Source organism: Typopeltis vanoorti, chromosome 11, assembly GCF_054136105.1.
Source record: "Typopeltis vanoorti isolate ZY-2024b chromosome 11, IOZ_Tvanoo_1.0, whole genome shotgun sequence".
Taxonomy (NCBI): Eukaryota; Metazoa; Arthropoda; class Arachnida; order Uropygi; family Thelyphonidae; genus Typopeltis; species Typopeltis vanoorti.
In genome coordinates, this window is record NC_143559.1 from 90,980,828 (window position 1) to 90,997,342 (window position 16,515).

The 16,515-nt window shown below is 35.5% G+C and overlaps 1 protein-coding gene across 1 annotated transcript in view; it reads left to right on the plus strand.

The window, feature by feature from the left end:
• Window positions 1-16,515, plus strand: part of LOC150101845 (3'-5' RNA helicase YTHDC2-like) — a 503,757-nt gene that overhangs the window by 223,378 nt on the left and 263,864 nt on the right. Inside the window, exon 13 of the mRNA XM_090400932.1 lies at window positions 2,404-2,591. Coding sequence (XP_090257058.1) covers window positions 2,404-2,591 — 188 coding nt within the window. The remainder of the gene's footprint in view (window positions 1-2,403; window positions 2,592-16,515) is intronic.

Below are 16,515 nucleotides of genomic sequence, written 5' to 3' on the forward strand. Positions count from 1 at the left end.
ATATATATATATATTTATTTTTTATTTATTTTTTCCTTTTATAATTTTTATTTTCATCTCTAACTCAGTTTTGGTTCATTTATGTACTCTATCTGAGTGCACACAAACACTACAAATTATCATTATAATAAATTGAGTTTAATCCTTTATCCAAGTGTGAGCCAATAAAGTTTGCATCTGAAAATATCTTCAGGACTGAGGAAAGACAACTTGGAGCAAAGGTGGATCAAGCCATCATCACTCCTATCTCAGTATCTCTCATAATGCAAAACACATCTCCTTGCGGATATGTGTAATGTTAGACATTAAGGGAAGGGCCACTACCCACTAGACCAGTTTCGACCTTTATTGAGGTCTCATCAGTGGGAGCCAGGCCAAGAGGTGTAGATACCAAGGCAGAAGCAATGGAGAGGTCATCTTTACCTATAGGAGTTGCCAAAAGGTGTGCCACCTTATTATTAAATTACTCTGGATTTAGAGAAAGATGTTGAAAGCTTATTTTGCACTTGGTTAGACTATAATAAATTTAGTTTAATCCTTTATCCAGGTGTGCGCAAACAAAGTTTGCGCCTGAAAATATCTTCAGGATGAGGAAAGGTAGTGAACACCAGGCAACTCGGAGCAAAGGTGGACCAAGCTATCATCACTCCTATCTCAGTATCTCCCATAATGCAAAACACATTTCTTTGCAGATGTGTTTAATGTTATGCATTAAGGAAAGGGCCACTACCAGACCGATTTTGACCTTTATTGAGGTCTCATCAGTGGGAGCCAGGTTCAGAGGTGGAGATACTAAGGCAGAAGCAATGGAGAGGTCATCTTTACCTATAGGAGTTGCCGAAAGGTGTGCCACTCCTATAGGTAAAGATGACCTCTCCATTGCTTCTGCCTTGGTATCTCCACCTCTGGGCCTGGCTCCCACTGATGAGACCTCAATAAAGGTCGAAACCGGTCTGGTAGTGGCCCTTTCCTTAATGCATAACATTATACATAACCGCAAGGAGATGTGTTTTGCATTATGGAAGATACTGAGATATGAGTGATGATAGCCTGGTCCACCTTTCCTCCAAATTGCCTGGTGTTGCACTACCTTTCCTCAGTCCTGAAGATATTTTCAGGTGCAAACTTTGTTTGCTCACACTTGGATAAAGGATTAAACTAAATTTATTATAGGCTAACCAAGTGCAAAATAAACTTTCAACTAGAAATTATCATAGACAGAAATAAACAGTACATCCATATTCATAATAAGATAAGATTAAAATATTTATAACTTGAATTTTTTTTCATAGCCCTTTCAGGATAATTTGTATAAGTCCAAATTTACTTCAATTGAATTTATGTAATTTGGGGACTGCCTGTAAACTGAATTCATTATATTTGTTTAGCTAATATGATGAATCCAATTATTTCACATTATTTGCATGATATGAATAAAACCTGCTACTGGAAAAGCTGGTTATTCATGCTCACTATAACTAGAATACAATTTTAGTTTCTGAAAATTTTTCTGATCTGAAAAGTGGCTTTCTGGAAAGCTCTCTTTTTGTCCTCACCAGAAAGTGATAAATTGGTTTTTCTGACATATTATTGATCTGTGAAATTTTTTATTTATTGGTAACAGTCCTTCTGTTCTTATGTGGATATTAAAGCATAACATTTATTTATAGTCTTATGTGATAAAAATAGCATCAGTTGACTAAAAGAAGTGGTCTTTGAATTATTTGGGAGATGGGTTTGAACCCATATTTTATCTTTATGGCTTATGCATTGGAATTATTTTGTACTATTTCTTGTTGTAAGAGCTTGGATTTAAAGTTTGACTCTGGGTTGCATTATGTAATGATAAACTAATTGCTTATGAATGAATAAACTAAGTGCATCTATTTCAAGCCTTTGTTTTTATTTTCACTGCTTTCCTTGTATTTTATGTTTTTTTTGTTTTGTTTTGTTTTTTTGCCTGTTCTAGTTTATACATAATATTGAAAAGCACATTAAATTGAAGTTCATTGTAAAAATTTATTTGAAAAAAATTATATATGTTATTGTGAAGTGCATCATAACAGTATTTTTTTTTGACATGATTTATTTCCTTAAAACTATTTGTCTTGAGTAGTCCTTCATATTCCTGAAAATTGAGTAAAAGTATGGTGGTTTGCAAGGGTGTGAGAAGACTAGATTTTTCACTTGAAGAGTGGTAGGTGTTGCAAGAATCAGCTATGAGTGCTTTGTCTGTCATTAAGTTCAAAGAGAGCAGCATTGATATTGTGGAAAGTTTGGATCTCCCATGATGAGTATTCAGGCTCCATGTAGGTCCCTGTGCAATAATAATAATAATAATAATGTTTTTATATGTAGCGATTTTTATGTAGTGATTCTTTAATACTATATAAATACTTTTAGGCCTTCATCAAAGGAAGTTCAAACTTCAGATAGAGGAAATCGCTCTTTAGGATTATTAGAAACTTTGGAGTTAAGTGAAGAAGATAAAGATTTATTGGATATTTATCATCACAGTTTTGATGATGAAAAGGTTGATTTGGATTTGATTCTTTGTCTTTTGCATAAAATTTGCACTAAACAAGATGAAGGTACACACTCTTTTTATTATTATTTACCTTGATCTTTTCTCTATTGCATATATGCTTAAAAATAGGCAGTAGTATCGTATTTAATTTTTAAGTTACAATTTCCATATTGTATTTGTTTATATACATCAAAAGTCATTTCATTTCTTTTACTCTATTATCTGCCTTCAACTTCATGTCCATATGAAATACTCAAAAAATTTTATTCAGAATGTTTAATTATTAAAATTAACAATATACAGGGTGTCCCATAAGTTCCTAGATATTTCAATAATTCATAAAAATTAGAAAAATTGGTATATTAGAGTGTGGTTTGCATGAAAGTGAATCTCAAGGAGGGAGATTTTTTTGGCTGGGAGAAAAACGTTACTTCAAATTTTCACCGATAAAGGGTGCTGTACCACATGCATTATTTGCAAATATGTGCAAATGAAAGTTCTATAAAACGCAGGGTATACTGCTGAGAGCTTGTAAAGAATGTGTGCAATTTCCTAGTCATTGGGGATGAGATGAACAGAATTGTTTTTGTGAAAAGAAAAATTCGTTGCTGTGATGCTTGCTTTTGTGGTGTGATGATTACGCACCATGAAGGATGTGGAATAGTGACATTTTTGCTATGCTCTGATTCTTGCATCTTCCCATGCACTGCTTACACTGCTTGTTGGTTGTGCCACTAGGATATTCATTTGCGATACCACAATGCTGGTACGGGCTTTGGATAACACTGGTCTGCATGTTCGAAGGCGATCTGACAAATTTCCAGTTTTCTCGAAAGTTGTATTAGAGACTATATTATTGCAGGAGTGATAGGACCTTGACCTTTCTTCATTCTTTTCTACGTTCGAAACTTTTGTAAAACTTCTGCTATCGATTCCTCACTTATGTAAGACAACTTCACTAACAATATCTTATCCACCAAAGTAAGCACCACAGCAACAAATTTTTCTTTTCACAAAAACAATTCTGTTCATCCCCAATGACTGGGAATTTGCATACATTGATTACAAGCTGTCAGCAGTCCACCCTGCATTTTGTAGAACTCTCATTTGCACATATTTGCAAATGATGCATGTGGTATAGTGCCGTGCCCTCTATTGGTGAAAATTCGAAGTAAATGTTTTCTTCCCATAAAAAAAAAAAAAATCTTCCTCCTTGTGATTCACTTTGTAATATATTCTGTAAAACGTTTTTTTTTTTTTAATAGAATGTATTTTTATTATGCACAATTTCAGTTTTTATTCAATATAAATGGTTTGTCCAGTATTGTCATTCAGGAGGCACTTTGCGTGTTGTCTTCTGATAAGCTTAATGAAGAATGGTAGCGCTGCTATATGCACAGTTAAAATGCATAGAATAATGCTTCTTTTGGAGTATAATTCATTCATTCATTAGTGCTAAGTATTGACAACTTCACTGCTTCAACTTGGGTTAAAGTTTGGAGTTTGTATATTTTTTGTCATCACTGTCAGCAGGCAACTAATCTCTAGCAAGACATTTCTACCCTTCCTAGAATGTTCCATGCACTATTAAACACAGAAAATTGATTACAGAACATTTTTTGTGTTGAAAAATCATATATCAAATACAAGTGTGCCTTTTTTTTTCTCACTTTATCTCCTACAGGAGATAAAGTGAGAAAGTGTAGCTGCAGGATCTCTGGATTTACCTGAGGTCTATCAGGTACCCTGCAGCTGCAAACATTCATACTATGGCCAAACATCAGAACATCAAGCCTACATCTGTTTCTTCCATGCTTGGATGCTTGTCACCTTATTCACCAAAGGAAATTTAAATTTAGAAGGTTTTCTCAAATCTGCTTCAGCCCTCATGAACTATCCCAATCTAAATAAATATGGACTCATCAAACTTCTCATATGAGAAACTTATCTGCAGTCAGTCAGTCCAACAGCAAGAATACCAGCCAAAGCCATAGTTTTAGGACTATAGGCTTCCCTGTATTTCTCCTTTTCTTTTTCATTTACTGATTATTCAGGGATTAATACACTTGTTGATACAAGTGTATTAATCCCTGAAAAAGTCAGTTTGACTGGTGAAATACTGGAAATTATAAGTAAATATTTAGTCATTATTTAATCTTTGTTGTTAATATCCTGAAACAATATCATGTATGATAATCAACATATAAGCCCAAACACTAGTATTCTTTTTTTTTTTTTTTTTTTCAGTCTTGATTTTCTCCAACCTGACTTTCTTCTTCTTCATGTAGCTTCCTCAGTGAGAGGGTGCAGCATTATATCCTTCCAGTTCTCTCTCTCTCTGTTGGTGGCTTTCCTTTTTTGTTTCTGCATAGCCATGTGATCCTGTCCATGATCTTATATCTTCAAGCCATGTCCTTTGTTTTTTGTTTCTTGATCCTTTTCTAATAATTTTTCCTTCTAAAACTGTTAGTATTCTTTGTCCTGCTGAACCTCTCAGTACATGTCCTGCCAATCTCATCTTTCTTTGGATCATTTCCTGTAATAAAGATCTCTGTATTCTCAATCTCTGTAGGACATCTGTATCTGTCACATGTTCTGTCCATAAGATTTTCAGAGCTCTCCTATAGCACCACATTTTCAATGTGGTGCTATAGGAGAGCTCTGAAAATGATAGATCTATAAACTTTTAAATGAGTGTTACAGAATATTTAAAATTTTTTTTCACAATGTTTTTAGCATATTTTTATTTGTCTTGATATCCACAGAACTCCTGAGCAGATCTTTATTTTTCCACAAGACATCTTTAGCTATGTCTGTTCTTATTTTTATTTCTTTATCTTGCTTTCCATCTGCAGTAAAGTAGGTGCCTAAATATTTGTATTCTGTTAGGGGTGCTTAAGGGTCAAAGCTGTATAACTGAGAGGAGACCTCCACATAGCCTTGAAAGGAATGCAGAGAACCGAATTGCCAGCCCATCCTTGTTCATTCAGTATCAAAGTAGATACCCAACAGGGTGCACCACGAGAAGGTGAGGATTGGATATCTACTTTGATACTGAACGAACAAGGATGGGCTGGCAATTTGGGATTTAGCCGACCAAATTGTATTCTTATTGGTTAAACCAAAATAAAAAATGATGGTACAACATGACAAAATTTCATGCCGGCTGGGTCGTCGCCCGGTTAAACAAAGCCCCCATTGTTTTCGCCAGGGATCCAGGGCGAACAGCGAAAAGTCAGCTACTGGAACAAATCTGAAAACAAACCCCAACTCAACATCACCAGAGTTAAAGATCGGTACTATCAACATAAGAAGCCTGAATGGCAAAGAAACGGAGCTAGCTGAGGAATTAGATAAGTAGCAGATCGACATAATAGGGGTGACTGAAACAAAAAAGACCAAAACTGGTGAGATCTTTCTGAGCAATAAATACAAAATGTTATATTCAGGCAATGACAATCAAGGAAAAGAAGGAGTAGCCATAGTATTCAACACAAAATACGAGGCTAATCTTCTTGAATGGCAGTCAGTCTCAAGTAGAGTAATGTGGGCAAATATGAGAATGGGGAACTGGACAATGAGACTTATTTGAGCCTATGGTCCCACAGAAGGTTCTACTAAGGTAGAAGTGGAGGAATTTTTTAACGCTCTAGAAAAAGCAACTGACACAATGAAAAAGGAATAGTTGATCCTTGTTGGGGATCTAAATAGCAGAGTAGGAAATGATTGTGAGACATACAAAAATATTTTGGGAAAATTTGGAGAAAAGTGAAAAGCTAATAATAATGGCAAATATCTGTTGGATTTCTGCTCAGGACATGGACTGGTTATTACTAACACCATGTTCCAACATAAAAATGTGCACAAATTCACATGGAGAGAAGAGGCTAGGAATAAGAAAAGTCTCATTGACTATGTTATTGTTGATAGTGATGTTTTCTCCCTGGTGCAGGACACCAGAGTGTACAGAGGATTTGAAATTGGAAGTGATCACTATTTAGTCTTGAGCAGGATAAAATTGAATTTCATATTACGTGTGTAGAGGCTTAAGTGCTGTGAGGACATCATGTTGGAGGCTTAATGGATTTTTTACAACACTCAAAAAGAATTAAAATAGAATTTAATACTTCCTATATTTCGTCCTAGTCACTAGGACATCTACGGGGATTACAAAAACAATTAATGTAACATATACACAAATAACAAACAATACTAAGCCCAACCATGTGGGTGACACTAAAGTCCTATCTAGGTAGAGCGCCCTCTAAGGGCAGTAGTAGGTGGCCTGGAATGTAAGGTGGGAACTCTGGTGATGAGTGTTTCCCAAATCTTCGGAAGCTTAATGCAACCGTATTTATTGAGATTTGGTTTGTTTTTGAGAGCTGCTGCTGCTTCTAAGAAAAGTCTCTCTTTCTTGAATATGCTGTGGTGGAGCATGGTGGTTTTCTTCCATGATACCCTGTGGGTGGTGTCCAAAACATGGTCAGCCAAGCCTGAATGGCCATAGTTGTGTTTGAAGATGTAAGACTTGTGTTCCTCTAGACGGATGGATGCTGATCTGCCTGTCTGTCCAAAGTACACCAGCTTACAGGAACAGGGTACTTTGTAAACTCCAAGCAGAGAGAGAGGAAGGAGCTGATCTTTCGTAGAACGGATAAGGGTAGCAAGTTTGCGGTGGGGCTTATATGCTGTGTGTAGGTTATACTGTTTTAGTATCTTGGCTATTTTTTCGGATGTGCCACGGATGTAGGGTATGGTGATGGCATTTTTAAAATCTTGTTGACGAGAAGGACGGGGAATGGGGGAGGAGTTGATTATTTTTTTTGATACTGTGATCGCTGTAGCCATTGGAGAGGAAAGTGCTGTGTATGTGGTTAAGCTCAGTGGTGAAGTTGTCTCTAAGGAAAGAAAAATCAGAACTCCATGGTGGACACAGGAAGTTAAAGAGCCAGTGAAGGAAAAGAAGAAAGCATATCAAAAGTTCCTGGCAAATAAGTCAGCTTTTACTCTTACAGAATACAGAGACAAATGTAAGAAAGCTAAACAGTGTGTAAAACTAATTAAAACAAACACACGTATAAACCACAGTGAAAATTATTTAATTGTAAATATTTCATCCTAAGTATCTTAGGACATCATCAGTACAGTATTTAAACAAAAATTAGGAATTACATACAGTTAGGGCACATGATTACAATAGAATCTCATGAAAACGTGCATAACGTGCTAAAGTAGTACAAAAAAAAAAAAAACGTTAATTATTTAATACAGTTTGTATGATAATTTCCCATACTTTAGGAATAGTAAGAACATCGTTGCGGTTTAGGTTTGGTCTGTGTAGTAGGGCTTCAGAACTTTCTATGTATAAACGTTCATGTTTAAATAAAGATCTATGTAAAAGTTTAGCCTTTTCCCAATGGATCCTATGGTTTGGATTTTGAATTCCGTGTTGAGAGAGGTCAGATTTCTGCGGTTTAAGAAGGCAACAACGTTCTTACTATTCCTAAAGTATGGGAAATTATCATACAAAACTGTGTTAAATTATTAAGGTTTTTTTTTTTTTTTTTTTTTTTTTTTTTTTTTTTTTTTTTTTACTACTTTAGCACGTTATGCACGTTTTCATGAGATTCTATTGTAATCATGCGCCCTAACTGTATGTTATTCCTAATTTTTGTTTAAATACTGTACTGATGATGTCCTAAGATACTTAGGATGAAATATTTACAATTAAATAATTTTCACTGTGGTTTATACGTGTGTTTGTTTTAATTATGATCGCACAACAGGTTTCGTTATTTAAAAAAGTGTGTAAAACTAGCTAAACAAAAGTCATGGGAGGACTTTGGCAAGAATATAGAAAATAAATATCAAGAAGGTGGCAAAATATTCTGGAGGTTGTTGAAGAAGCTTAGGAATGGAGGAAAGAGTGCTGTAAAAGGAGTTAGAGATGATAAAGGTGACATGAAAACAGGAGAAAAAGATATCTTTGAAGTATGGAGCAATTACTTTGATAAACTGCTAAATGAAACAAGCAGTGATGACAGCACAGTGATAAAAAACACTGACCAGGCATGCAGTCAGGAATACATATCCATACTTGAAGTAGAAAAAGCCATCAAAGTCTTGAAACGTGGAAAGGAGTAGATGATATTCGACCAGAAATGCTGAAGTATGGTGGTATAAAAGTCTTACAGTGGCTGCACTGCATAGTTCAGAAAGCCTGGACAGAGGGACGAATTCCCGACGATTGGAGTAGAGCTCTCATAGTACCCATATATAAAAAGGGAAATGAAACTGAATGTGAGAATTACAGAGGTATTTCCCTACTGAGTGTTCCTGGCAAGATCTATGCAAGTATACTTGAGAAACGGTTGAGAAGAATTGTTGAAGAAAAGCTGGGTGAAGAACAAACTGGATTCAGGCCAAATAGAGGCTGTCAGGATCAGATCTTCACTTTATGACAAATAGTCAAGAAAGCATGGGAATATAACAAAGATCTGTATTTAAGTTTTGTTGATTTGTAGAAGGCATATGACAAGGTGCCAAGAGAGAAGCTATTCAATACGCTGCAGTTATATGGTGTCAATGGGGCATTATATCAAGCAATACTTAGTCTTTATTTGAGTTGTAAGTCAGCAGTTAGAATTGAAGGAAGTACAGGAAGATGGTTTAATGTTAAATCTGGTGTGAGACAAGGATGTACATTATCTCCTCTGTTATTCATTATCTATATGGATCACATTATGAAGGAAAGTGGTATTAAACATGATATCAAAATTGGAGATGTTAATGTCAGCTCTTTGCTTTATGCAGATGATATTATACTTCTAAATAAATCCACTACAAGTCTGCCAGATTCTCTGACTAAATTGAATAGCTGTTGTAATAGATATGGTATGAAGGTCAGCAATAAAAAGACAAAGACAATGAAAATAGGCAGAATCACTGAAAATGTCAACTGTGTTGTGAATGGAGAACCTGTGGAACAAGTAAAACATTTCAGCTACTTAGGCACGATTTTTACTGAAGATGGTAAATTAAATATAGAAATAGACAACAGAATCAGCAAAGCTGGTATGGTGGGAAGTCAATTGAATAAATTCATATGGAATAAGAGAGAAATTAGTCGGAACACTAAATTAGCTGTATACAAGACAGTGTTCAAACCAGTTTTAACTTATGGATCTGAGAGCTGGGTCAGAAGTAAAACACTTGACCAAAGACTAGAGACCTCAGATATGAGAGTCCTGAGAAAGATTAGGGGCGTGAACAGATGGCATCAATGGCAATATCATATTAAAAATAAGGATATTAGGAAAGAACTTGACATTGTCAGCATCTAGGAATGCATTAGCAGAGCTAATCTCAGGTGGTATGGTCACTTAAATAGAATGGGAGAGGAAAGATTAGCAAAACAAATGTTCTCTGCCAAGTTGGCAGGAAAACGACCCAAAGGCAGACCAAGATATAGGTGGATTGATACGGTACAAAGTGCCTTAGACGATAGAAATATAAGATCTGATAATGTTATAGTCTTGACATCTGATAATGTTGGAGTCTTGACAAGTAACAGACTGATTTGGAGGAAAATTGTAGATAGGAAGTTAGTAATGATGTAATTTTTTCATGTAGTACTGTCATATCCTCTACACCCTTTGAGGGTACATGGCAGGAATTTGATGATGATGATGATTGTATGTTCAATTTTCATATTCTTAGTAAGGGAATACTGTGAGTAGACATATAAATACAAAATTAATGACGAAATATCTCACGTAAAAAATATTTTTTTAATAGTATAATTTTCGCCTTTGTGTCACAGGCATCTTCAGTACATGTTAAGCTCAAATTAAACAATAAGTGACAATTCCAAAAAGCACCACCTAAGTAGCTAGTGTAAGATTACTAAAAAGGTTAATAAAATTTCCTTAAAAAACAATAAAACAAAACTATACATACAATAAAAAGTTAGGAAAGATTAGCTGATTTGTAAAGTACTATCTCCCCTTTATGGTAGATAGTACTTTACAAATCAGCTAATCTTTCCTAACTTTTTATTGTATACGAGGTGGTATCAAAAAGTTTCGAGACTGTCTCTGTTTACGAGAAATTACTTTATTTATCTATGTTTGCACACTATCACCTTCAAAATAGTCCCCTTGCATATCAATACAGCGCTCCCAGCGTTCTTACCACTTCTGGAATGATGTGTCCTGGAAGTCTTCTTTTTGAAGCATGTCAAGCACCTTCTGCGATTCATGCTGGATCTACGCAACGGTGTCAAAAAATGATGACCTTTGAGCTGGATCTTCCTCTTTGGGAAGAGGGCGAAGTCTGCAGGAGCCAAATATGGCAAGTAGGGTGGGTGCGGAAGTGAGATCATGTTGTTTCTGGCGAGAAACTCATATGTGAGGAGCGCTTGGTGACAGGGTGAATTGTCGTCGTAGTGCATCCAGTTTTACGCGTGCCACACATCTGGTCGCTTTTGCCGAATGTCCTCCCTCATATGCCTTAAAACTTGACAGTAGAACTCGCTATTGATGGTCTGGCCTGAGGACGAATTCTCAGTGCACAATGCCGTGAATGTTGAAAAAGACGATGAGCGTGCACTTAGTCAAGCTGCAGACCTGCCTCGCCTTTTTTGGTTGTGGGGATGATGGGCTCTTCCACTGTGAAGACTTACTTCATCTCAGGGTCATACCCATGCACCCAAGTTTCATCACCGGTAATGATCCTCGAATTTCACGTTTGCTCTTTGTTCTAACTTGCTGTCCATGATGAAATCACAGATATGGTAACGCAGGTAGTCAGAATAGCATCAGTTGCACAGCTCCTGATGTACACAGGACGATGTCTTTTGTTATACTGACTTATGAAGGTAGGTGCTCCCTGTGACTGTGCGTGCAACCTTGTGCTGCCATCTGTTGGTGTGTTACAAACCTGGTCTCGAAACTTTTTGATACCACCTTGTGTGTGTATATATATAAATATATATATATATATATAAATATATATATATATATATTTTTTTTTTTTGTTAGGAAATTTTATCGACCTTTTTAGTTATCTTACACTAGTTACTTAGGTGGCGCTTTTTGGAATTGTCAATTATTGTTTAATTTGAGCTTAACATTTACTGAAGGGGACACACAGGTGAAAATTATATTATTAAAAAAATCTTTTTACGTAATTATTATTATTATTATTATTATTATTATTATTTGACACCTCCAGGGAGTCCAAAAACTCATCGAGGGAGAGTGTGCCAACAGCATCGAACGATTGGTCCCCTTCCAATTACTAACCGCACTCAAACTTACTTAACTGACCATTAGTAGCAGAGGCTCTACCAATCGGCCAACCTTTGCTGGCTAATTTTCCGTCATTAATTTTGTGTATTTATTTTAATTTTCATATTGTTTATGAATATTTCTGACTCGGATTTGTTTCCTTCTGAGATTTTCATAAATTTGGTCTTTTTTGCATTTATATCTAATCCAAACTCTTTACCTTCTTCAATTAGTAGCTGCACTAATTTGATTAATTTGTTTCTGTTTTCTGCTATTAGAATGGTATCATCAGCATATCTAAGATTGTTGTATTTAATACCATTGATACTAATTCCTATTTTTTGTTTTTCAGTCTTTTTCATCACTGTCTCACTATAGATATTAAATGGATTTGGTGAAAGGATACAACCTTGTCTAACTCCTCTTTTTATTTTCACTACAGAAGCCTCAGAGTTAAACAGCTGCATTTTCTGTTTGGCTTAAATCATTTTTATAATCTTAAGTACATGATCTTCTATGTCTAATTTATCTAATATTTTTTTTGTTTTTCAATCTTTTTCATCACCGTCTCACTATAGATATTAAATAGCATTTTATTATGTTTTGCCCAGTCAAAGGCCTTCTGAAAGTCTATGAAGCATATGTAAATGTTCCTATTTCTTTCAAGTGATCTTTCTATTAGTATTTTTAGTTTCAGGATAGCATTAATAGTTTCCATTCCTCTTCTGAAGCCTTTCTGTTGTTCACCCAATTCACTGATTAAGGCTCTTGATTTTCTCCATCCTGACTTTACTAATGGTGAAATTATCTTCTGCAGAGATTTTAATATTCACAAATCCAATGAGCTTCTCTTTTCTAACATCACTAATTTTAGCAGATAGAGATGTCAAGGCATGTACCTGTCACCATTGATCCCACAAATTGTTATGTATATCAGATAGATACTCCTAACCACTCTTCAAAACAGTCTTGATCTGTTGCTCACCACTGTACTATAAATATTATTTGTCCTTTTGTCACTAAAGAACACAACCTGGTGTTCAGTTCTTTTCCTATTTAATAACATTCACACATCCATTTTCTTCTCATCTATTTCTGCTCTATTTTTTTTTTTTTTTTGTAATTGAAACTTTGCTCTGAATCACTGAAACAATTCTTATAGGTATGGAAATATTTCTTCTCCATTCCACTTTTAATTCTAGTCTCTTATCTAAGCCTTGATTCTTTAGGATGTGTCACCAAGCTTCTATGTTATTTTCCATACTTCAAGAATAATTGGTGTATTATTATTATTATTATTATTATTATTATTATTATTATAGATGCCAATGGCATGTAGCTGGATGGACTACTTGATCATGAACTCGCAGCTAAGTCATTGTTTTAATATTGATTTAATGATATTTTGATAATAACCAGTTGTAGTATTCTTGTGTGTGACTGTGTGGTTCAGCATGTTTCAGCAAGTTTATTTATCGTAAACGGTATAAATATATCAACAATATTTATTGTTATGAGACCATCGGTACTTTATTAATATAATCCTGCCTACTAGTTTCGCTAGCGACTGTCTAGCTTTGTCAAGGATTATATTAATAAAGTACCGATGGTCTCATAACCACAAAAAGTCTAATTTTTAAGTATTTTATGACCAAATATGTATAATTTAAATATTTATTGTTGATATGTTTATACTGTTTACAATAGATAAACTGCATTATTCATGGCACTGATGCAAATGAAAACAGTGGTCAGCAAGACCACTGTTTTCATTGTGCAGGGTATTTGATGGGGGATTTTGAGAAATGTAGTGTGTGTGCTATGTATTTGTTCCGAAGAGAAAATGGATTGTGGTATGAGAGTGGCAGTGGAGAGAAAGTGGGCTGTAGATATTTTACAAGCCAGAAATGTGAGACTTATCAGAAGTGAGAGAATGAATGGAAGTTAGTACTGAAAACCATGAAACTGAAAGTATTGGAGGTGAGTGGAGTTTCGGGTTTAAATGATTGTGAAAGAGAATATAAATAAGGTGATTGAAAGGAGTGGTAAGATACTTGTAGATAAGCTTGAAGATAGCCACTGTGGTTCTAAACCAACCGGTAAGAATGTGATGGCATTGATTCCTCCACCTGCAAATTAGCGAAACGCTTAGCCAAAGTGCTCACACAATATACTGGCAACACACCTTCACACAAAAAACTCAGCCCACTTTAGAACCAGTATAATAAACTTCTCACTCCAACATACTGACATAATCGTCAGTTTTGATGTCTCCTCCTCATTCATCAGTCTCATCCAAGCCAAATTTCTTCTTGATATCTCACCCTATTTTAATTCACCATGAACTTAGACTATTTTGTTTGTTAAGGAAAATTCTACAAACAGATAGAGGGGACAGCCATGGGTTCTCCACCCCTGGCCAACTTCTTTATGGAGACCTTTGAAGAAAAAGCCTTAAACTCTGCTCCACATAAACCCACTGTTTATGCTATGCTATGCTATGCGGATGTTTGCCATTTGGTGCATGGCCTGGATGCACTCCACAATTTCTCAACACACTTAAACAATCAACACTCCAGGATCCAATTTACCTTGGAAAAGGAAAACAACAACAGTTTCCCTTTCCTAGACACTCTGGTTACATACCAGCCTGATGGATCCCTGGCTTTCTCTGTTTACAGGAAGACCTGCACATACAGGTAGATACATTCACCAGCGGTCACCCCTCCCCCCTCAACAATATGGATTATAAAAACTATATAACAGGGAAAAATTCATCAATTCAGATAACAGTGCCCTAACCACTGAACTTAACTATATCTTTAACACCTTCTTAGACAATGGCTACAATTCCCAAAAAAAGCCAAAAAATATTAAAACCAGTTAACCCCCCCCTCTTCATAGCCTCTAAATCTATCACCATTCCATATATCCAGAGTACATCCGAAAAACTAGCAAAAATCCCAAGAAAATATGACCTCACAACTAGTCACAAACCACATAAGGAATTAACATCTCTTAGCTGCTCCACCAAAGACTAGCCACTTCTCCTAGATCCACCTGGAGTATACTAGGTCCCTTGCAGTTGCAAACTGCCCTGCTATGGCCAAACAGGCAGGACAGCCAATATCAAGATATCCAAACTACATCCAGTTCTGCCAATACAGCCACTCCAGACTTTTGACCATGCATTGGACACCCTATAGAATAAACTGTAAAAGATCATCAGCCCAATAGCCAAGACAACCCAGATTTAGCCTTCTAGGGGGCACCTTTTAAAACTCTAGGACCGACTTCAGTTGCCTTTCTTCAGCCTCATTTGCTTAGTGTGAGTGCCTGCTTGCACATATCACTGTTTTGTGATCCCTGATGATGACAATGTAATCTTGCCGAAATATAGGTAGTTATTAATTAAAGTTTTTATAATTAATAATTTAGTTTACATTGTCATTTCCTAAAAAATTAAAAGTAGCGGTAAGGTGAATGTTGCAATGACAGCAGTTCAGGAGAATGCAGAAAACCTAAATAGCATTCTTATCATACAGAACAAAGAATGAGATTGAAAGCCTGCAGAAGCAGAAAGAGATTAGTCAAACTGAGAACAGAAAAAAGCAAGAGGTCCAAAATCAAAAAGAAAATTGTAGGAATAAATGAAAGAAAGAGTATAAGCAGATAAGTTTTACGACAATTCTGTGATAAGGGAGGTACTTCACAAAAGCACTACAAAATCTTGTTTCTCTAGTGCGAAAATTAAAATATTAGTAATGCAGAAAGACAAGGTGAAAGAATTGATTGTTTTGGCTAGAACCAATAACCTGAGAGGTAAGAAGTGTTGTATGAGGGAGAATGTGAAAGAGTTATTGGAAAAGTAAAAAAAGAAGCGTGAGAGGATGGAGTTTGTAAGTCTTCTTCAAGAGAAAATTAACAGAAATAGACTTTACATCATTCAAAAAGGAAAGTTTATTTTTTTTTTGACAGTTTAACAGTTTTTATTATTCACATCACGTATACAAATTATACATATTATACTATTCAACTTGTATAATTATGAGAATATTTCACAATACAATTCATTGCACAATACAATGTTACAAAATAAAATTCAAGTATTACTATCATGTTCTGTTGATACTAACACTTATTTTGGCTATTATTTTATTATGGTTAATAAAAAGTTAATCATCTTTATACAACTTCCAGGGATGACTCCTCGTTCTTCCCATCTTAACATCCACTCTTTTTATAATTCCTTATGTATTAATCTGATAGAATCCCTTAACTAACTTGAAGGTCTCTATCATATCTCCTATTTTCCTCTTAATCCACTAACCTCTATAACTCACATTCCCTCAGATGCTCTTCATAACCAACACTCAGGAGTTCTGATATCACTTTGGTCATTCGTCTTTGAATCCTCCAGTGTTTCCACATCACAGTGAAAACTCAGTAACCAAATCTGAACACAATAGTTCATGTGGGGTCTTACCAATAGCTTATATAAAGGCACCACCACCACCACCATCTCCCTACATGTCAATGTACTTTTTATCATAGCAGCAATACAATGTGCAGCCTTTTGCAACGCTTGAGTTGTGTCCTCAGAATTTCAGTCACTGTCTACCACCACTCCAAGATCCTGAAACTCATCAACTTCCTGAAGTACAGCTTCCCCAATACAGTATGTAGCCTTATATTTCT